The 22,083-nt window shown below is 41.3% G+C and overlaps 1 protein-coding gene across 3 annotated transcripts; it reads right to left on the bottom strand.

Annotated features, from left to right (window-relative positions):
- Positions 1 to 1,370: 1,370 nt before the first annotated feature.
- LOC147990406 (uncharacterized) lies at positions 1,371 to 5,645 on the bottom strand. 3 transcript variants are annotated; one of them, XM_087516118.1, is made up of 5 exons: positions 4,888 to 5,645; positions 3,984 to 4,059; positions 2,321 to 3,900; positions 2,094 to 2,246; positions 1,371 to 1,984 (listed from the first exon to the last, which is right to left on the bottom strand). In XM_087516118.1, exons 1-5 carry the CDS (start codon positions 5,373 to 5,375, stop codon positions 1,867 to 1,869), a joined length of 2,415 nt encoding a protein of 804 aa, XP_087372244.1. In that variant the 5' UTR covers positions 5,376 to 5,645; the 3' UTR covers positions 1,371 to 1,866. The 3 variants fall into 3 exon arrangements, with proteins under 3 accessions (XP_087372244.1, XP_087372242.1, XP_087372249.1); XM_087516116.1 differs by lacking the exons at positions 3,984 to 4,059; positions 4,888 to 5,645 and having other exon boundaries at positions 2,321 to 3,248; XM_087516123.1 differs by lacking the exon at positions 1,371 to 1,984 and having other exon boundaries at positions 2,075 to 3,900.
- Between the last annotated feature and the right edge of the window lie 16,438 nt (positions 5,646 to 22,083).

Below are 22,083 nucleotides of genomic sequence, written 5' to 3' on the forward strand. Positions count from 1 at the left end.
TTCCTTCCTTTTCTGCCAACACGGCTCGCCCGAAACTTCACTACACGCGGAGTCGAAACTGACTGCAGTTGCACGCAAAAAAAACTGCAAGTACAGTAGCACAGAACCGCATCATGCGTCCGCCCGAGCTGTGCACGGCGGGCTGGAGCCCTGCAGGAACAGAATGCTCACTCAGAGCGGCAGGAAAAGGCGGGGAGGAGGCAGGGTTTCGGGGGCGACCGCGTGCTGGGGACGGCGACGGGCGGAGATGGTGCAGCCCGGAGATAGCGACGGGGTTCCTCCGCAATGGCAACCATGACGAGGAAATCGTCGTGCCATGGGCGTACACGAGCTGCCTCGCCGCCACAACAGTACTGCACGCGCGCGCATGCTGGACTGCATGGCCGTGCTACCTGACCATGGATCCATGGCAGAGTTGCGTCGCCGCCATCTGCACGCTCTCCATCTGTCCCTCCATGGATCCATGGCAAAGAGGTCCTCACGCTCGATGCAGAATTAGAGGGATCCACGGGGATGGCGTTAGAGATGGACGATTGGGCTACGGAGGCGGCATGGGGATGCCGGACCAACGGTATTCGAGGCGGAGGAAAGGGCGCTGGGGGCGCCGGAGTAGAGCGGGTCGCCGGATCCAGCAGGGGATCGACAGCGGCGCCAGTTTGCCGAGACGGCACGGTGGGCGGCGGTGTGGAGAGGCGCGGCGGACTGCGCGTCGGCGGGGCGGCGAGGGGTAGCCTCAGATCCGGCGTAGGGGAGGGCGGGGGCGGCGCGGGAGGTCGTGGCCGCCTCGGATCCGGTGCGGGGGAGGGCTAGGGCGGCGCGGGAGGGCGCATAGTCTCCAGTAGACCAGCACCATCTGGGCAGGAGGTTGGTAGCCAGGGAGGGGCGGCGCGGTGGGAAGGAGGTGGGGTTCTTCGGAGGAGAAGGATGGGTGACGTCGGCAGGGGTAGGTGTGGGTGGAAGGCTAGTCAGTGGAGGGTGCCTGGTCGGTGCGCTGGTGGCTGCCGGCGATGGCAGTAGAAGGTGAGGAGGATTGGGGTTGGTCTGGTGCGAGGTGTGAGGGGCGGCACAGGGAGGGAGGTTGTATGGTGTAGGCGTTGGTGGAGGGAGGTGGTTCGATGGGGAAGGAGACGGGGGGACGAAGGTGGGAGGAGGTGCGTGTCGTGGGCATGAGTGTGGGAGCCACGGAGTGGGGATGGGTTTCGGGCTGGGGTTGACCAGGCTTTTTTTTCCTTTTTGTGTCGTCGTCGGGTGGCTGCCGGTCTAGAGTGTTATCAGAATAAGGGTAGGTGTTATTAGAATAAGGTCTTAAAAGGTGTTATTATAATAGACCCACCATATATACATATGTGTGTGTTGTTCTAAGAAGAGAAAATGGCTTCTATACCACCGAGACAAGCATCAACTGCTCATTTGCCATCGAACAAAGCTCCAGTGCTCATATACCAGTAACAAACGAATTCTAGTGCTCATATGCCACTGGCTGTTAGAACAATGTTAGCTCACTGTTTTCAGAGGCCAAAATGACTTGTTTGCCCTCAGTGGCAAATAAGCAACAATGGGAGAACATATCTAGGAATAAACTGACAGCATTTTGCCTGTAATTTCAGCATTTCAGCAAAACAACAGTGCACAGATAATAGTATCAGCATATATATACTTCAGCTACAGAATATTACTCATCAAAGTTCACATCATTTAGAAACCATTCAGCAAACACCAAATTCAGTCATGCATAAGTAAACTCAAGTTTCCATCCCTACCAAAAGACCACAACCGAGAGTAGGCTGTTCACATAAGCAAAGTCTATAGATAAATTAGACATGAAGAGTTGCGATATGTAAATAATATGTGAAATTTTGCTGAATATCACAGTTTCAGCTTCTTCTTGCTTCGAGTGCTCATTGCAGGGCTGTCAGGTGCAACACTCCTCCTGCTTCGAGTGCCCATTGCAGGGCTGTCAGGCGCAACAGATATGGCCTTTGATCTACATTAAAACATCAGATTACATACTATGATGATCCTCGCAGAATATACGTTGCTAACTTACACATTGTAAAAGAAACATTTCATTGAAGATTGTGCAGCTTGCATACCTTGTAGATTTGGAGGTAGTCTTTGATGATTTCGACTTGGCGACATTGTCTTCAATTGCATCACTCGGACATAGAAGTAGAGGCAGTGCAGTTTCAGTTTCAATTGAACATGGAAGAACAACCTTTGTAATGGGTTTTTTCTTTCTTTTGTCCCTGCATTAGTTTCACATATTAGCATCATTAGGACAAGAGTATGATGAAAACAGTAATATTGAAGCAAGCACTACCTTTTTTGCTTTGCTACTTCAGCATAGGCAGCTAGTGCTTCCGGAGCAGCATCTTTACAGCTTTGCCATCTATGTCCATAGGCCTTGCAAATTGGACATTGGTGCTGGCCTTTATTTCCCTTGCCCTTGCTATTCTCGGCACCACTTTTATGCCTCTGTACTTTTGGCCTCCCAGGGGCCCTCCTAAGGATTGGGGGATTCAAAATGAAATCTTTGTTCACACTTGGCCATTGAGACATGTCGGTCAGGCCAGGAAGAACATGGGCATAAGCTGCAGTGAACTTGGCAACGCTGTAATAGTCATCAACAAAATCTGCTATGGTGACTCCCCTAATTCCAGTCATAAAGTTGATTGCATGTTTGCAAGGCTTCCCAGAGACTTGAAATGCCCGGCATGTGCATGTCCTATTTGATAGATCAGTAATGTGGCGCTTGCCACCCAGCACAGCACACTCGGCAACCTCTGCAATCATGTCATCTATTCTCTCATATTCAATGTCTAGCCCCCTACTTTTTTCATTCAGCTCATTCATGACACTTGGAAGTATACGTCGACCTTGCAATTTCCTAGCAACCCTTCTCCTCTTCTCATGCTTAACGGTAATCTTCCTCCTGATCTTGTCCATGAGCTGAAACAACATTAAACCTTTGTGCTTGTGGATCCAGTTGTTGAAACACTCGGCCAAATTATTTGTCACATAATCCACTTTTGAGGAACATGAATATTTGCTCCTTGACCATAGCCTGCTGTGGTACTTCTTTAAGTATGTAATTGCAGCAGCCCTTTTCTGCTCTATGGCTGCCATGTGATAGTCAAAAGCGCGAGGAGTCCATGAAAAAGCAGCTGGCCACAAATGATCATCAAAAACTTTGCCATGAAACTTTTTTTTGAAGTTCACAACCAAGTGTCGCATGCATTCCCTATGTTCTGCATACTCAAACACCTTTTCAATTGCAGTGTCAATCCCTTTACCTGCATCTGAACATATGGCTAGGCCAGGGGGAGAGCCAATAGCCTCACGAAGCTTCTCCATAAACCACACCCAACTTTCAGTAGTTTCCGCATCAATAACTCCATATGCTACAGGGTATAGCCAATTGTGCCCATCAATAGCACAAGCAGTAGCTAACTGGCCTCTATACTTGCCTGTCAAATGAGTGCTGTCTATCGCCAAGTAAGGTCTGCATCCAGCCAAGAATCCATCGCAGAGAGGCTTCAATCCAACAAACATCCGTATAAAATACTTTTTCTGATCATACTCCATGTGGTCAATCGCAACTATGCTTCCAGGAGACCTCTTCTCAACCTCCGCTTTCCAGGCATACAGCTTGTCAAAAGACTCATCCCAATCACCAAACAACTTAGCCATTGCTAGTCCTTTGCCCCTGAATACTTTTGTATAATTGATCTCGATCTTGTACTTGTCATGTAGCCTCCTCTGTAACTCCTTTGGGCGAACACTAGGATCTTCTTTTATCCAGTCCATGACTTTCTCACACACCCATGCCTTTGAAGCATTATGCTGCTCCTTTTTTTTCTTTGTACTAGCACATGTGTGCTTCTCCAAATGAACCTTGACCTGCAGTAAATTGTAATGGGTAAGAAAATAGAGTCAACTCCATTTAATAACAGCTAGAGTATGCAACTAACTAAAATATATACCTCCATAGTTTCTCCATCATCCAACCTCCCAACATGAATTCTCCATGTGCAATCTTTAGACTCGCGACAATGAGCCCTGAATCGTGTAGGCTCACTTTTGTCAACTTGAAAATCAAACTCTTTCTTTATGGCATATGTAGCAATTGCCAACCTAAACTCTTCAATATTAGGATACTTTGCACCAACATGCATTGGTGGGTTTTCTTTATCATACACTATTTCTGGAATAACATCTGGTCTAGCATCTTCCGTAACCCACTCCTCGTCATCGCTGCTATCCTCTACATGCTCACTATTTGGTATATCTTTTTTTTCTCCGAGCTCATCATCACTATCTGAACCAGCACTATCAATTGAGTATTGGTCCTCTCATCTACACCAACATGTTCATATTCTTCATGTGGATTTGCAAGATATGTATCCATAAGGCATACTTTAGCTTCATCATTTACATTACTTGCTTGACTAGGCAGTGCTATAGATGGTGTTTGATTCAATGGAGTAAAATGCACATCAACACTATCACTTGGGTCAGATTGTTTGATGATCAGATTACCGCTTCTATTTTGATGAAAAGACTACATTTTCAGGCATTCTTCATCATTTGACACACAAATATTGTTGCCACTAATAGAGTCAACGTACTCAAGAATTATATTCTCCACTGAAAATAGTGGAAAAGTTCCAGCAATGGAAGCCACTAGATCCTTCAATCTTGAGCTACTACCCTCAACAATATCCCAAGTAAATGTAGAATCCCCACAGATTTCGGTTCCACCGCCACAAATCTTCACCTCTACCGTGTAAGTACATGATTGGATCATCCTGTGGATGATGAAACCATGTCAATATTTGTATGCTCCTATCTAAAACTTTAGCAAAAATAGATAGACTGAAAAATTACCTAGCACAAATATGAGAGAGAGAGGTGGAGCCGCATTCGTCAGCCACGCCGTCCTCCTCATGGAGCTTGGAAACTTGGGGCAGAGGAGCTGCAGCGAGTGTGCCCACGTACGGAATGATCTCTTGGAGGGCCTCGACCGTGGACATCCCTGACCCGCTCTCCACATCGCTGGAATCCCCGATTCTAGGGTTCTGCGCGACATGGTCGCGGGGAGAGGTCGGCGCTGCTAGTTGGGCTAAGGCAGTTGAAGCCGCGGAGGTCGGGAGGGAGGGAAGCAGGGCCACGACGGGAGGCGGCGGAGGCCGGGGCTGGGGGAGCGGCGCCGTCGGCGGTGCCTCCATAGGCTGGGGCTCGGGGAGCGGCGGAACCTTCGGCGTCGGCAAAGGCTGGGGGAGCGGCGGATCCTTCGAGGAGTAATTAGCCTGAGGGAGCGGGAGGGGGAGGAGGGGTATGCGCTGGGGGAGCGGCGGCGGCGACGGTTCCGCCATGGCTGCTGCTGTGTGCGTGCGTGAACTGGTCGGGTGGTGTGGTGTGCGTTGATTTTTCTTTTTTTTTTCTATTCTAAGAGAAGAGATAAGACGAGGGTAAAATTGGAATTCTCAGATTGACTGACAGGAAAACGTAGAGATTCTGACGATGGACTAACGGCGATGGCAAATAAGCACTAGAATTCGTTTGTGTCTGGTATATGAGCACTGGAGCTTTGTTCGATGGCAAATGAGCAATTGATGCTTGTCTCAGTGGTATAGAAGCCATTTTCTCTTCTAAGAATGATCATGATGCCCTTATGTCTGTATTTTATTTTTATCGACACCTCTATCTCTAAACATGTGGACATATTTTTGATTTTGTCTTTCGCTTGAGGACAAGCAAGGTCTAATCTTGGTGGAGTTGATACGTTCATTTTGCATCATGCTTTTATATTGATATTTATTGCATTATGGGTTGTTATTACACATCATGTCACAATACTTATGCCTATTATCACTTATTTTACAAGGTTTACATGAAGAGGGAGAATGCCGACAGCTGGAATTCTGGGCTGAAAGAGGAGCAAATATTAGAGACCTAATTTGCACAACTCCAAAAGTCCTGAAACTTCACGGGAGCATGTTTCAGAATATATAAAAAATATTGGGCGAAAGAAGTACCAGAGGGGGGCCACCCACTGTCCACGAGGGTGGGGGTGATACGTCTCCGTCGTATCTACTTTTCCAAACACTTTTGCCATTGTTTTGGACTCTAACTTGCATGATTTGAATGGAACTAACCCGGACTGACACTGTTTTCAGCAGAATTACCATGGTGTTATTTATGTGCAGAAACAAAAGTTCTCGGAATGACCTGAAACTTCACGGAACATCTTTTCAGAAATAATAAAAAAATCCTTGCAAAAGATGAAGACCAGGGGGCCCACCATCTGTCCACGAGGGTGGGGCGCGCGCATGCCCCCTAGGGCGCGCCCCTACCTCGTGTGCCCCCTGGAGCTCCTCCGACCTCAACTCCAACTCTATATATTTGGTTTCGGGGAGAAAAAAACCAGAGAGAAGGATTCATCGCGTTTTACGATACGGAGCCGCCGCCAAGCCCTAAAACCTCTCGGAAGGGCTGATCTGGAGTCCGTTCAGGGCTCCGGAGAGGGGAATCCGTCGCCATCGTCATCATCAACCATCCTCCATCACCAATTTCATGATGCTCACCGCCGTGCGTGAGTAATTACATCATAGGCTTGCTGGACGGTGATGGGTTGGATGAGATCTATCATGTAATCGATTTAGTTTTGTTAGGGTTTGATCCCTAGTATCCACTATGTTCTGAGATTGATGTTGCTATGACTTTGCTATGCTTAATGCTTGTCACTAGGGCCCGAGTGCCATGATTTCAGATCTGAACCTATTATGGTTTCATCAATATATGAGAGTTCTTGGTCCTATCTTGCAAGTCTATAGTCACCTATTATGTGTTATGATCCATTAACCCCGAAGTGACAATAATCGGGATACTTACCGGTGATGACCATAGTTTGAGGAGTTCATGTATTCACTATGTGCTAATGCTTTGTTCCAGTACTCTATTAAAAGGAGGCCTTAATATCCCTTAGTTTCCATTAGGACCCCGCTGCCACGGGAGGGTAGGACAAAAGATGTCATGCAAGTTCTTTTCCATAAGCACGTATGACTATATTCGGAATACATGCCTACATTACATTAATGAATTGGAGCTAGTTCTGTGTCACCCTATGTTATGATTATTACATGATGAACCGCATCCGGCATAATTCTCCATCACCGACCCATTGCCTACGAGCTTTCCATATATTGTTCTTCGCTTATTTACTTTTCCGTTGCTATTGCTATCATCACTACAAAATACCAAAAACATTACTTTTGCTATCGTTACCCTTTGCTACCGTTACCACTACTATCATATTACTTTGCTACTAAATACTTTGTTGTAGATATTAAGTTTCCAGGTGTGGTTAAATTGACAACTCAACTGCTAATACTTGAGAATATTCTTTGGCTCCTCTTGTGTCGAATCAATAAATTTGGGTTGAATACTCTACCCTCGAAAACTGTTGTGATCCCCTATACTTGTGGGTTATCAAGACTATTTTCTGGCGCCTTTGCCGGGGAGCATAGCTCTATTCTTTGAGTCACTTGGGATTTATACCTGCTTATCATTATGAAGAACTTGAGAGATCCAAAAATCAAGATTTATCCCTCAACTACGAGGGGAGGTAAGGAACTACCATCTAGCTCTGCACTTGATTCACCTTCTGTTTTGAGTAAGCTTGCGACACCTAAATCTGCTTCTGCTATCCGTTCTGATATGTCGCATGTTAATGATGATGCCACTTCTGCTATGCATGATACTTATGACGAAACTACTTCTATGCTTGATACTACTGTGCCACTTGGTGAATTTCTTGATGAACAACTTGCTAGGATTAGAGAGTGAAAATATTGAATCTGATAATATTGATGAAAATGATGATGAAGACTTGCCCGTTATTCCTAAGGGTTGTGTTTTTGATAAAGAAGCTTCTTTAGCTATTTTAGCTTGTAAAGATAGTTATGAACTTAAGAGGTTATTAGCTAAATGGAATAAGCAATCTCCAAATGCTAGTATGAAACCTGACCCTGCTTTTGCTACTTCACTGCTAAATATTTTCCTGCTCATAAGAAACAAGCTGCTTTAAGAGATATTTATAATTTTGTGCAAATTGAAGAAGATAGTCTCCCACAAGCTTGGGGGAGGCTTCTCTAATTACTTAATGCTTTGCCTGATCATCCTCTTTAGAAAAATGAAATACTTGATATCTCTTATAATGGACTAACCGATGCTTTCAGAGATTACTTGGATAGTTGTGTTGGTTCTGTATTCAGGGAAATAACGCCGAATGAAGCTGAAATTCTATTGAATAATATGTTGACCAATGAATATAATTGGACACTTCCTGAGTCAGCTCTTGAGCCTATTCCTAAACCAAAGAAATCTATGAAAGAAAAAGGTATTAAAGCTGAAGATGTTAAGAATTTACCTCCTATTGAAGAAATACACGGTCTTAATTTACCGCCCGTTGAAGAAACATATGATCTTAATCCATTACCTATTGAAGAAATACATGGTCTTGATAACCCGACACAGGTAGTAAAGGTAAATTCTCTCTATAGATATGATAAAGCTGAAATTCCATTTACTAAGTTTGCTAGCCCATACTTAGATGACTTTGATAAATTTATGGCTAAGCAAGAAGATTTTAATACTTATTTTGGTAGACAATTGAAATACAATTCCAATATGCTTGAACACTTGGGCGATTATATGGCTAATGTCAAAGGTGAACTTAAACTTATTAGTAAACATGCTTCTACGGTTACCACTCAAGTAGAACAAGTACTTAAAGCTCAAAATGATTTGCTTAATGAATTGAATAGTAAGAATAATGATTATGCTGTTAGAGTGGCTACTAGAACTGGTAGAATGACTCAGGAACCTTTGTATCCTGAAGGCCACCCTAAGAGAATTGAGCAAGATTCTCAGAGAAATAATATAGATGCACATAGTCCTTCTAAAAGGAAGAAAAATAAAAATGATAGGACTTTGCATGCTTCTAGTGAACCTATTGCTCAACCACCTGAGAATCCAAATGATATTCCTATTTCTGATGTTGAAACACAATCTGATAATGAACCTGAAACTAGTGATAATGTTAATGATAATGTTCATGATGATGCTCAACCTAGCAATGACAAGGATATAGAAATTGAACCTGCTGTTGATCTTGATAACCCACAATCAAAGAATCAACGTTATGATAAGAAAGACTTTGTTGCTAGGAAACATGGTAAAGAAAGAGAACCATGGGTTCAGAAACCCATGCCTTTTCCTCCCAAACCATCCAAGAAAAAGGATGATGAGGATTTTGAGCGCTTTGCTGAAATGATTAGACCTATCTTTTTGCGTATGCGATTAACTGATATGCTCAAAATGAATCCTTATGCTAAGTACATGAAAGATATTGTCACAAATAAGAGAAAGATACCGGAAGCTGAAATTTCCACCATGCTTGCTAATTATACTTTTAAGGGTGGAATACCAAAGAAACTTGAAGATCCAGGAGTACCCACTATACCATGCTCCATTAAAAGAAACTATGTTAAAACTACTTTATGTGATCTTGGAGCCGGTATTAGTGTTATGCCTCTCTCTTTATATCGTAGACTTGATTTGAATAAGTTGACACCTACTTAAATATCTTTGCAAATGGCTGATAAATCAACTGCTATACCTGTCGGTATTTGTGAGGATGTGCCTGTTGTAGTTGCAAACGTTACTATTTTAACGGACTTTGTTATTCTCGATATTCCCAAGGACGATAGTATGTCTATTATTCTTGGAAGACCCTTTTTGAATACTGCAGGGGCTGTTATTGATTGCACTAAAGGCAATGTCACTTCTCATGTTAATGGCAATGAGCATACGGTACACTTTCCGAGGAAACAACCTCAAGTTCATAGTATCAACTCTATTGGAAAAATTCCATCGATTATATTTGGAGGTTTTGAATTTCCTCTTCCTACTGTCAAGAAGAAATATGATATTCTTATTATTGGGGATGTGCACCCCGTTGAGGTAACATAGTGTTATTCGAAATTTCTCCGGTTCCATGTTATTTGGAATGAGTTCGTTAACAAGACTTGATCAACCTTGTTAGTGGATTCCTTTTGATGATCATGATGTGGATGAAACTAGAAGGCACGACCTTCTGTACCCTCCTTTTACTTTCTGTTATTTATAATAAATAAAATAAAAATAAGTTTTTTTCTGTCTGTTATCTGATTATCCGTGCAATATAAAAATACCCCAAAAATAAAAGTTCTCCAAATGCCCTGAAATTTAAATATGATTTTTTCTGGAATATTTGAGAATATTTGGCACTGAGAACACAGCAGGAGGAGCTGGCACCTGGCCACGAGGGTCAGGGGCGCGCCCTACCCCCCTGGGCGCCCCCCTGCCTCGTGGGCCCACGGTGGCCCTCCTCCACTTATTCCTGCACCTACACACTTCTTCTTCCTCCCACAAACATGAATATCCAGTTTTTACCCAAGTCCAAGCTCATTTTGCTGCCCACTGTTTATTTAGATTATAAGAGTATGGTGGCACATGACTTTATTGTTAAGAATAGGGAAGGGGAGCTTAAATACAAATTGTTCTTTCATAAACATCATCCTGAGACTATTACCCTGCCTGCTCCTTCCTTGTTTGATTTATCTGCAGGCCAGTACCTTGTTCCGTTAGAGGCTATTCACGCCTACCGGAATCCTACATCAGCCACAGAGCCAGAGTCGGAACCACAAGTTGATCCTCCATGACAGTCTAATTACCATTGGGATCCGGAGATGATTTCCAACCAGTGGCAATCAGAGTCTTCTTCATCGCAGTACGAACCCAACTATTATTATGGATATCCGTCAGGCCAACCGTGGCCATAGACCAACTTAGGCCAAAAGCCTAAGCTTGGGGGAGTACGTATTTCTCACCGACATTATATTCATGTTCACACACTCATTACCAGATATCGATGCTCATACTTTTTCATTGTGTCATCCATGCTAATTTATTTTCCTCCTATGCTTTCTTCTTGTGTGTTTAATAAACCTTAAGAAAAACCAAACAAATTAGTTGTAGCTTTTAATTAGTTTACTTTCCATGCTTGTAGTAGTAATTAAAAAGAAAACCCAAAAAGATTTCCTGTTCTTCTTTTGCTTGTTGGGAGCTTTCTCATGTAAATAGTTTTTTTTCTTTTTTTTTCTTTGGGGGTCGATAGGAGAAGACCATGATTAAATTGTTGAAGTAGCTCTTATATGCATTATTGTTGATCTGACAAAAGAGCATGTATTGCCTTCTCCTCTCCTGTTTATTGAATGCTTGCAGATTCCAGCTTAGTCCAATGCACGTGTACTATTATTATTATTCACACTATTCGGTCGTGCAAGTGAAAGGCAATTATGACGATATATGATGGACTAACTGAGATGAGAAAAGCTGGTATGAACTCGACCTCTCTTGTTTTTGTAAATATGATTAGTTCATCGTTCCTGATTCGGCCTATTATGAATAAACATGTTTATAATGACAACTAGAGATCATAGTTTCTTGTGCCATGCTTGATTAGCTAGGAGCTTATAATGGTTTACCTTGCGTGCGAACATGCTATTAAAATGGTTGTGATGTGGTATGATAGGGTGGTATCCTCCTCTGAATGATTTAAGTGACTTGACTTGGCGCATGTTCACGCATGTAGTTGAAACAAAATCAACATAGCCTTCACGATATTTATGTTCATGGTGGATTATATCCTACTCATACTTGCATTCGGTGTTGATTAATTTTAATGCATGTTCATGACTATTGTCGCTCTCTAGCTGGCCGCTTCCCAATGTTTTGCTAGCCTTCACCTGTACTAAGCAGGAATACTGCTTGTGCATCCAACTCCATAAACCCCAAAGTTATTCCATATGAGTCCACCATACCTACCTATATATGGTATCTACCTGCCGTTCCAAGTAAATTTGTATGTGCCAAACTCTAAACCTTCAAATAAATATCCTGTTTTGTATGCTCGAATAGCTCATGTATCAACTAGGGCTGTCCGTATCTTCCATGTTAGGCGGGTTATTCTCAAGAGGAGTGGACTCCGCTCCTCACTCACGAGAAAGTGGCTGGTCACCGGGATGCCCAGTCCCATGCTTTATGCAAATCAAATCAAAATAATTGCAAACAAAACTCCCCTGGGACTCTTGTTAGTTGGAGGCACTCGTTGTTTCGAGCAAGCCATGGATTGATGCTTGTTGGTGGAGGGGGAGTATAAAATTTACCATTCTGTTTGGGAACCGCCTATAATGTGTGTAGCATGGAAGATATTGCCATCTCTTGGTTGTTATGTTGACAATGAAAGTATACCGCTCAAAATATTATTCATCTCTATTTCAAAACCGAGCTTTGGCACCTCTACAAATCACTGCTTCCCTCTGCGAAGGGCCTATCTATTTACTTTCATGTTGAGTCATTATCTTCTTATTAAAAAGCACCAGTTGGAGAGCACCGCTGTCATTTGCATTCATTACTGTTAGTTTACATTGAGTATGTCTTGACTGGATCTCTTTTACCATGAATTACAATGTCTAGTCAGTCCTTGATCTTTAAAGGTGCTCTGCATTTATGTTTTGCGGTCTCATAAAGGGCTAGCGAGATACCATCTTGTTATATCATATTATGATTGTTTTGAGAAAGTGTTGTCATCCAAGATTTATTATTATTGCTCGCTAGTCGATTATGCCATTGATATGAGTAAATTTGAGACCTAAGCGTTATTGTGAATGTGGTTAGTCATAATCTTTGCTGAAAACTTGAATGCTGGCTTTACATATTTACAACAACAAGAGCAAACTGAGTTTGTAAAAGTTTTTCTTTATCACTTTCAGTTTATCAACTGAATTGCTTGAGGACAAGCAAAGGTTTAAGCTTGGGGGAGTTGATACGTCTCCATCGTATCTAGTTTTCCAAACACTTTTGCCCTTATTTTGGACTCTAACTTGCATGATTTGAATGGAACTAACCCGGACTGACACTGTTTTCAGCAGAATTACCACGGTGTTATTTATGTGCAGAAACAAAAGTTCTTGGAATGACCTGAAACTTCACGGAACATCTTTTTGGAAATAATAAAAAAATCCTTGCAAAAGATGAAGACCAGGGGGCCCACCACGTGTCCACGAGGGTGGGGCGTGCGGCTCCACCCTAGGGCGCACCCCCTACCTCGTGGGCCCCCTAGAGCTCCTCCGACCTCAATTCCAACTCTATGTATTTGGTTTCAGGGAGAAAAAAAATCAGAGAGAAGGATTCATCGCGTTTTACGATACAGAGCCGCCGCTAAGCCCTAAAACCTCTCGGGAGGGATGATCTGGAGTCCGTTCGGGGCTCCGGAGAGGGGAATCCGTTGCCATCGTCATCATCAACCATCCTCCATCACCAATTTCATGATGCTCACTGCCGTGCGTGAGTAATTCCATCATAGGCTTGCTGAACGATGATGGGTTGGATGAGATCTATCATGTAATCGAGTTAGTTTTGTCAGGGTTTGATCCCTAGTATCCACTATGTTCTGAGATTGATGTTCCTATGACTTTGCTATGCTTAATGCTTGTCACTAGGGCCCTGATATGTCCATTTTGCATCATGCTTTTATATCGATATTTATTGCATTATGGGCTGTTATTTCACATTATGTCACAATACTTATGGCTATTCTCTCTTATTTTACAAGGTTTACGTAAGGAGGGAGAATGCCGGCAGCTGGAATTCTGGGCTGGAAAAGGAGCAAATATTAGAGACTTATTCTGCACAACTCCAAAAGTCCTGAAACTCCACGGAACACCTTATAATAAATAATGAAAAATCCTCACCAAAGATGAAGGCCAGGGGGCACACCCCTCTCACAAGGGTGGGGGGCGCGCCCCCTGCCTCGTGGGCCCCCTGGTGGCTCTCCGATGACCATCTTCTCCTATATGAAGTCTTTCATCGAGAAAAAAAGAGGAAGCAACCTTTCGGGACGAAACTCCGCCGCCACGAGGCGGAACCTTGGCGGATCCAATCTAGAGCTTCGGCAGAGCTGTTCTGCCGGGGAAACTTCCCTCCTAGAGGGGGAAATCATCGCCATCGTCATCACCAACGCTCCTCTCATCGAGAGAGGGCAATCTCCATCAACATCTTCATTAGCACCATCTCATCTCAAAACCCTAGTTCATCTCTTGTATCCAATTCTTGTCTCCAAGTCCGGGATTGGTGCTAGTAGGTTGCTAGTAGTGTTAATTACTCCTTGTAGTTGATGCTAGTTGGTTTAATTGGTGGAAGATCATATGCTCAGAGCCTTTATGCATATTAATACCCCTCTGATTATGAACATGAATATGCTTTGTGAGTAGTTACGTTTGTTCCTGAGGACAAGGGAGAAGTCTTGCTATTAGTAGTCATGTGAATTTGGTATTCGTTCGATATTTTGATGAGATGTATGTTGTCTAGCCTCTAGTGGTGTTATGTGAACGTCGACTACATAACACTTCACCATTATTTGGGCCTAGAGGAAGGCATTGGGAAGTAATAAGTAGATGATGGGTTGCTAGAGTGACAGAAGCTTAAACCCTAGTTTATGCGTTGCTTAGTAAGGGGCTGATTTGGATCCATATGTTTCATGCTATGGTTAGGCTTACCTTAATACTTTTTTTGTAGTTGCGGATGCTTGCAATAGAGGTTAATCATAATTGGGATGCTTGTTCAAGTAAGAACAACACCCAAGCACCGGTCCACACACATATCAAATTATCAAAGTACCGAACGCGAATCATATGAACGTGATGAAGACTAGCTTGACGATATTCCCATGTGTCCTCGGGAGTGCTTTTCCTTATATAAGAGTTTGTCCAGGCTTGTCCTTTGCTCTAAAAAAGGATTGGGCCACCTTGCTGCACTTTATTTACTTTTGTTACTTGTTGCTCGTTACAAATTATCTCATTACAAAACCATCTGTTACCACTTATTTCAGTACTTGCAGAGAATACCTTGCTGAAAACGTTTATCATTTCCTTCTGCTCCTCGTTGGGTTCGACACTCTTACTTATCGAAAGGACTACGATAGATCCCCTATACTTGTGGGTCATCAAGACTCTTTTCTGGCGCCATTGCTAGGGAGTGAAGCGCCTTTGGTAGGTGGAATTTGGTAAGGAAAAATTTATATAGTGTGCTGAAATTTACTGTCACTTGTTACTATGGAAAGTAATCCTCTGAGGGGCCTGTTCGGGGTATCTTCAACTCGACCAGTAGAGCAAAGAGTTTCTCCTCAACCTACTGAACCTATTGAAAATGAAATTCCTTATGAGTATCCTTCGAGTATAATAGAAAAACTGCTAGCTAATCCTTTTACAGGAGATGGAACAAAGCATCCTGATGAACACCTAATATATGTGGATGAAGTTTGTGGATTATTTAAGCTTGCAGGTATTTCCAATGATGTTGCTAAGAAGAAGGTCTTCCCTTTATCTTTGAAGGGAGACGCATTGACATGGTATAGGCTATGTGATGATATGAGATCATGGAACTATAGAAGATTCAAATTGGAATTTCATCAAAAGTATTACCCTATGCATCTTGTTCATCGTGATCGCAATTATATATAATTTTTGGCCCCGCGAAGGAGAAAGCATCACTCAAGCTTGGGGGAGGTTTAAATCAATGTTATATTCATGCCCCAATCATGAGCTTCCAAGAGAAACAATTCTTCAAAAAAATTATGCTCGGCTTTCTGATAACAATCGCACCATGCTTGATACTTCTTGTGCTGGCTCTTTTATGATGAAGACTATTGAATTCAAATGGGATTTATTGGATAGAATTAAACGCAACTCTGAATATTGGGACCTCGACAATGGTAAGGAGTGAGGTATGACACCTAAGTTTGATTGTGTTAAATCTTTCATGGATACCGATGTTTTCCGTAAGTTTAGCACTAAATATGGACTTGATTCTGAGATAGTCGCTTCTTTCTATGAATCTTTTGCTACTTACGTTGATCTCCCTAAGGAGAAGTGGTTTAAATATCATCCTCCGATAGAAGTAAAAGTAGTTGCACCTATTAAAGTTGAAGAAAAGACTGCCACTTATAATGATCCTATTATTCCTACTTCTTATGTTGAGAAACCACCTTTCCTTGTTAGGATAAAGGATCATGCTAAAGCTTCAACTGTAGTTCGTAAAAGCAATATTAAAACATATAAACCTCCTGAGCAAGTTAAAGTTGAACATAATATGCTATTGTTAAAGAGCTCTTGTCTGATAATATTGATGGGCATGTTATTCAGTTCTGCGGTGAAACTGCTAGAATTGCTAAACCTTGTGCTAAAGATAAACATAGACCTGTGGTAGGCGCGCCTGTTATTTCTGTTAAAATAGGAGATCATTGTTATCATGGCTTATGTGATATGGGTGCTAGTGCTAGTGTTATACCTTATGACTTGTATAAAGAAATCAAGCATGAAATTGCACCTGCTGAGTTAGAAGATATTGATGTCACAACTAAACTTGCTAATAGAGATACTATTTTAGCAATGGGAATTGTTAGGGATGTTGAAGTCTTGTGCGGGAAAACTAAATATCCTGCTGATTTTCTTGTTCTTAGTTCTCCACAAGATAGCTTTTGTCCCATTATATTTGGTAGACCCTTCTTGAATACAGTTAATGCTAGGATAGACTGCGAAAATAATGTTGTTACTATTGGCTTGGATGATATGACTCATGAGTTTAATTTCTCTAAATTTAGTAAACAACACCGTGAAGAAGAATTGCCTAGTAAGGATGAAATTTTTGGTCTTGCTTCTATTGCCGTACCTCCTAATGATCCTTTAGAACAATATTTGCTAGACCATGAGAATGATATGTTTATGAATGAAAGAAGGGAAATAGATGAAGTATTCTTTAAACAAGAACCTATGCTAAAACACAATTTGCCTGTTGAAATCCTAGGGGATCCTCCTCCACCTAAGGGTGATCCCGTGTTTGAGCTTAAATCGTTGCCAGATAATCTTAAATATGCTTATATTGATGAAAAGAAGATATATCATGTTATTATTAGTGCTAACCTTTCAGAGCATGAAGAAGAAAGATTATTGAAAACTCTGAAGAAGAACCGTACTGCTATTGGATATACTCTTGATGATCTTAAGGGCATTAGTCCCATTCTATGTCAACATAAAATAAATTTGGAAGCAGATGCCAAACCAGTTCGTGATCCTCAACGACGTCTGAATCCTAAAATGAAAGAAGTGGTAAGAAAAGAAATACTAAAGCTTCTGGAGGTAGGTATAATTTATCCCGTTGCTGATAGTCAGTGGGTAAGTGTTGTTCATTGTGTCCCTAAGAAGGGAGGTATTACTGTTGTTCCTAATGATAAAAATGAATTGATTCCACAAATAATTATTACCGGTTATAGGATGGTAATTGATTTCCGCAAATTAAATAAGGCTACTAAAAAGATCATTACCCCTTACCTTTTATCGATCAAATGCTAGAAAGATTATGCAAACATACACATTACTGCTTTCTAGATGGTTATTCTGGTTTCTCTCAAATACCTGTGTCGGCTAAAGATCAATCAAAGACTACTTTTACATGCCCTTTTGGTACTTTTGCTTATAGACGTATGCCTTTTGGTTTATGTAATGCACCTGCTACCTTTCAAAGATGCATGATGGCTATATTCTCTGACTTTTGTGAAAAGATTTGTGAGGTTTTCATGGATGACTTTTCCGTCTATGGATCTTCTTTTGATGATTGCTTGAGCAATCTTGATCAAGTTTTGCAGAGATGTGAAGAAACTAATCTTGTCTTGAATTGGGAAAAGTGCCACTTTATGGTTAATGAAGGTATTGTCTTGGGGCATAAAGTTACTGAAAGAGGTATTGAAGTTGATAAAGCCAAGGTTGATGCTATTGAAAAGATGCCATGTCCCAAGGACATCAAAGGTATAAGAAGTTTCCTTGGTCACGCTGGATTTTGTAGGAGGTTCATCAAGGACTTCTCAAAAATTTCTCGGCCTCTGACTAATTTATTACAAAAATATATACCATTTGTCTTTGTTGATGATTGTGTAGAAGTATTTGAAATACTTAAGAAAGCATTAGTCTCTGCTCCTATTGTTCAGCCACCTGATTGGAATTTACCCTTTGAAATTATGTGTGATGCTAGCGATTATGCTGTAGGTGCTGTTCTAGGGCAAAGAGTTGATAAGAAATTAAATGTTATCCATTATGCTAGTAAGACTCTAGACAATGCTCAAAGAAATTATACTACTACTAAAAAAGAACTTTTAGCAGTTGTATTTGCTTGTGATAAGTTCAGACCTTATATTGTTGATTCTAAAGTAACTATCCACACTGATCATGCTGCTATTAAATATCTTATGGAGAAGAAAGATGCTAAACCTAGACTTATTAGATGGGTTCTCTTGCTACAAGAATTTGATTTGCATATTGTTGATAGAAAAGGGGCTGAGAACCCCGTTGCAGACAACTTATCTAGGTTAGAGAATGTTCTTGATGACCCACTATCTATTGATGGTAGTTTTCCTGATGAATAATTAAATGTCATAAGTACTTCTCGTAGTACCCCTTGGTATGTTGATTATGCTAATTACATAGTTGCTAAATTTATACCACCTAGCTTCACATACCAGCAAAAGAAAAAGTTCTTCTATGATTTGAGACATTAATTTTGGGATGACCCACATCTTTATAAAGAAGGAGTAGATGGTATTATTAGACGTTGTGTACCTAAGCATGAACATGAACAGATCCTACGCAAGTGCCACTCCGAAACTTATGGAGGACACCACGCGGGAGATAGAACTACACATAAGGTATTGCAATCCGGTTTTTATTGGCCTACTTTCTTCAAGGATGCCCGTAAGTTTGTCCTATCTTGTGATGAATGTCAAAGAATTGGTAATATTAGTAGATGTCAAGAAATGCCTATGAATTATTCACTTGTTATTGAACCATTTGATGTTTGGGGCTTTAATTATATGGGACCTTTTCCTGCCTCTAATGGATATACACATATTTTAGTTGGTGTTGATTACGTTACTAAGTGGATAGAAGCTATTCCAACTAGTAGTGATGATCATAACACTTCTATTAAAATGCTTAAAGAAGTTATTTTTCCGAGGTTTGGAGTCCCTAGATATTTAATGACTGATGGTGGTTCACATTTTATTCATGGTGCTTTCCGTAAAATGCTTGCTAAATATGACGTCAATCATAGAATTGCATCTCCGTATCACCCACAGTCTAGTGGTCAAGTAGAATTGAGTAATAAAGGACTCAAATTAATTTTGCAAAAGACTGTCAATAGGTCTAGAAAGAATTGGTCCAAGAAACTTGATGATGCATTATGGGCCTATAGAACTGCATATAAAAATCCTATGGGTATGTCTCTGTATAAAATGCTATATGGGAAAGCATGTCACTTACCTCTCGAACTAGAACATAAGGCATATTGGGCTATTAAAGAGCTCAACTATGATTTCAAACTTACTGGTGAAAAGAGGTTATTTGATATTAGCTCACTTGATGAATGGAGAACCCAAGCTTATGAAAATGCCAAGTTGTTTAAAGAAAAGGTTAAAAGATGGCATGACAAAAGGATACAAAAGCGTGAGTTTAATGTAGGTGATTATGTATTGCTATACAACTCTTGTTTAAGATTTTTTGCAGGGAAACTTCTCTCTAAATGGGAAGGCCCCTATGTTATCGAGGAGGTTTATCGTTCCGGTGCCATAAAAATCAACAACTTCGAAGGCACAAATCCGAAGGTGGTAAACGGTCAAAGAATCAAACATTATATCTCAGGTAATCCCATAAATGTTGAAACCAATATTATTGAAACCGTAACCCCGGAGGAATACATAAGGGACACTTTCCAGAGCGTTTCAGACTCCGAAAAGGAATAGGTATGTGGTACGGTAAGTACACCGACTCCAAAACAATTTTTAAGGCAATATTTATCCGTTTTGGAATATTTAGACAAATAGAAAATTAAGTACCAGTCCGGGAAGGACACGAGGGCCTCATGAGGGTGGAGGGCGCCCCCCTAGGGCGCGCCCCCTACCTCGTGAGCACCTCGTGTGCCTTCCGGACTCCGTTTTCTTGCACGATACGTATTTTGGTCGGTAAAAATTCATTATATAATCTCCCGGGGGTTTTGACTCCCGTATCACGCAAAAATCTCCTGTCTTTGTTTCGAGCTGTTTTCTGTCAGGGTTTTCAAGACCAGGTACTATGTTGTCTCCCTCCTCCTCCAACCATGAGGGAAATGATGGTTGTCTAATGAAGATAGAGCTCAAGAGAGAAGAACCTATGGAGATCAATAAGGATGAAGGGATCAAGAAGGCCGTGGAGGACCAAGTTCCAGCAACAGAAGACACCCTTCAACTGGATCATAATCTTCTTACCCCTACAGAAATAGAAGCTTTCAAGATGATTGAGTTGGCTCGTATACAAAATAAGTATCTCACACGTGAAAATATTTTGTTGAAGGAGCATATCCTCACACTCAAGGGCATTATCCGCAAGTTAGAAGACCTGCTACGCTCGATGTGCGACTATCCATCATCAAAAACACCTCCACCTTCTTCACCAACCAAGGAGATATAATAACATGGGTATGAGCACTCCCCTTGGCAACCGCCAAGCTTGGGGGAGGTGCCCCGGTATCGTATCACAACTCCTATCTTCACCGTTTTCCTTAGTTCGATCTTATTAGTAGTATTTTGATCTAGTAGAATAAAGTTTGTGGCATGATCTAGTTGTGAGTTTTGCTTTATTATCCTTCTATGTAATCGAGTCCATGAGCTATATAATAAATATTAGTGTTGAGTCAAGGGCTTGATTGTTTTGCCATGATCCTAAGTGAATAAAAGAAAAGAGAAAGAAATAAAAAGAAACAAAGAGATCATATGGATCTCATGGAGAGTAATGAGCTCACATAGAAAAAGTATGATGAATAAAAGTTGTTGAGAGTTGACAATCATAGTTTTGGTCATCGTTGCAATTAATAGGAAGTAATAAATAAAGAGAGGTCTTCACATATAGATATACTATCTTGGACATCTTTTATGATTGTGAGGACTCACTAAAATATGACATGCTAAAGAGTTGACATTAGACAAGGAAGACAACGTAATGGGTGATGTTTTCTTACATCTGAGATAAATTATATTGCCTTGGATCTTCCAACATGTTGAGCTTGCTTTTCCCCCTCATGCTAGCCAAATTCATTGCACCAAGTAGAGATACTACTTGTGCTTCCAAATACCCTTAAACCAGTTTTGCCATGAGAGTCCACCATATCTACCTATGGATTGAATAAGATCCTTCAGGTAAGTTGTCATCGGTGCAAAGCAATAAAAATTGCTCTCTAAATATGTATGATTGATTGGTGTGGGAGAAATAAGCTTTATACGATCTTGTGATGTGGAAGTAATAAAAGCAACGGACTGCATAATAAAGGTTCATATCACAAGGGGCAATATAAAGTGACGTTCTTTCGCATTAAGATTTTGTGCATCCAACTATAAAAGTGCATGGCAACCTCTGCTTCCCTCTGCGAAGGGCCTATCTTTTATCATTATCTTCTACCTTATGCAAGAGTCATGGTGATTTTCACCCTTCCTTTTTACACTTTATCCTTTGGCAAGCACAGTATGTTGGAAAGATCCTGGTATATATGGCTAATTGGATGTGAGTTTTCATGAACTATTACTGTTGACATTATCCTTGAGGTAAAACGTTGGGAGGCAAGACTATAAGCCCCTATGTTTCTCTGTGTCCGATTAAAACTCCACACCCATAAGTATTGCGTGAGTGTCAGCAATTGTGAAATATTATATGATAGTTGAGTATGTGGACTTGCTGAAAAACTCTTATACATTGACTCTTTCCTATATTATGATAAATTGCAATTTCTTCAATGACCGAGATTGTAGTTTGTTAGTTTTCAATGAAGTTTACGATTCATACCTGATTGTGATTGAATTATTACTCTAGCATTAGAGATCATATGACAAAAATTATATAAGCTGCT

This window comes from Triticum urartu, chromosome 1A (assembly GCF_056163025.1).
Source record: "Triticum urartu cultivar PI428250 chromosome 1A, HENAU_Tu73, whole genome shotgun sequence".
Taxonomy (NCBI): Eukaryota; Viridiplantae; Streptophyta; class Magnoliopsida; order Poales; family Poaceae; genus Triticum; species Triticum urartu.